Source organism: Acanthisitta chloris, unplaced genomic scaffold, assembly GCF_000695815.1.
Source record: "Acanthisitta chloris isolate BGI_N310 unplaced genomic scaffold, ASM69581v1 scaffold26083, whole genome shotgun sequence".
In the NCBI taxonomy this organism is placed as follows: Eukaryota; Metazoa; Chordata; class Aves; order Passeriformes; family Acanthisittidae; genus Acanthisitta; species Acanthisitta chloris.
Genome location: NW_008664626.1, coordinates 373 through 851, shown reverse-complemented (window position 1 = coordinate 851; position 479 = coordinate 373). Strand labels below are relative to the sequence as shown.

Genomic DNA, 479 nt, shown 5'->3' with positions numbered 1-479 from the left:
ACAGACACAGGGTCACTGGGAAGCCACCTCTGGCCCCTCTAACCCCACTCTGGGCAGGGGGACAGCCCTGCTGGCACGTCCCTGTCCCCAGGACACTCACAGAGAACTCGGAGTCGCAGGTGGAGTGGCTGCGGCGAGGGCCCGGGGGGGGTTTGCTGTCCAGGATGTTCTTCTTGACCACCTTCAGCTCCCTGTTCTTGATGGGGACATACCCATCCCGCAGCGAGATGAGGATGGGCTCTGCATCCTTCCCCGACAGCCACTCATCCGCCTCCAGGGCAGGCTCAGGGCCTGGTGTGTCGGGGTACAGGTCATCCTGGAAGAGGTCTGACTGTGGGGGGAGAGAGTGACCACAGTGAGACACGGGGTGTTCCCCCCAAATCCCCTATCTCCCCCGGGACCCCTGTGGGCTCACCTTGCGTGGCACTGTCATGACGATGGGTTCGCACTTGCGCTCATGCAGCTTGAAGAACCTGCAT

General features: G+C 62.6%; 1 protein-coding gene across 1 annotated transcript in view; it reads right to left on the bottom strand.

Annotated features, from left to right (window-relative positions):
- The window catches only part of LOC103799152 (coronin-6-like), a gene marked incomplete at its 5' end in the record, with an annotated part of 981 nt that overhangs the window by 136 nt on the left and 366 nt on the right, over window positions 1-479 (bottom strand). The window contains 2 exon segments of the mRNA XM_009071452.1: window positions 101-331; window positions 416-473. Of these exon segments, the coding sequence (XP_009069700.1) occupies window positions 101-331; window positions 416-473 (289 nt within the window).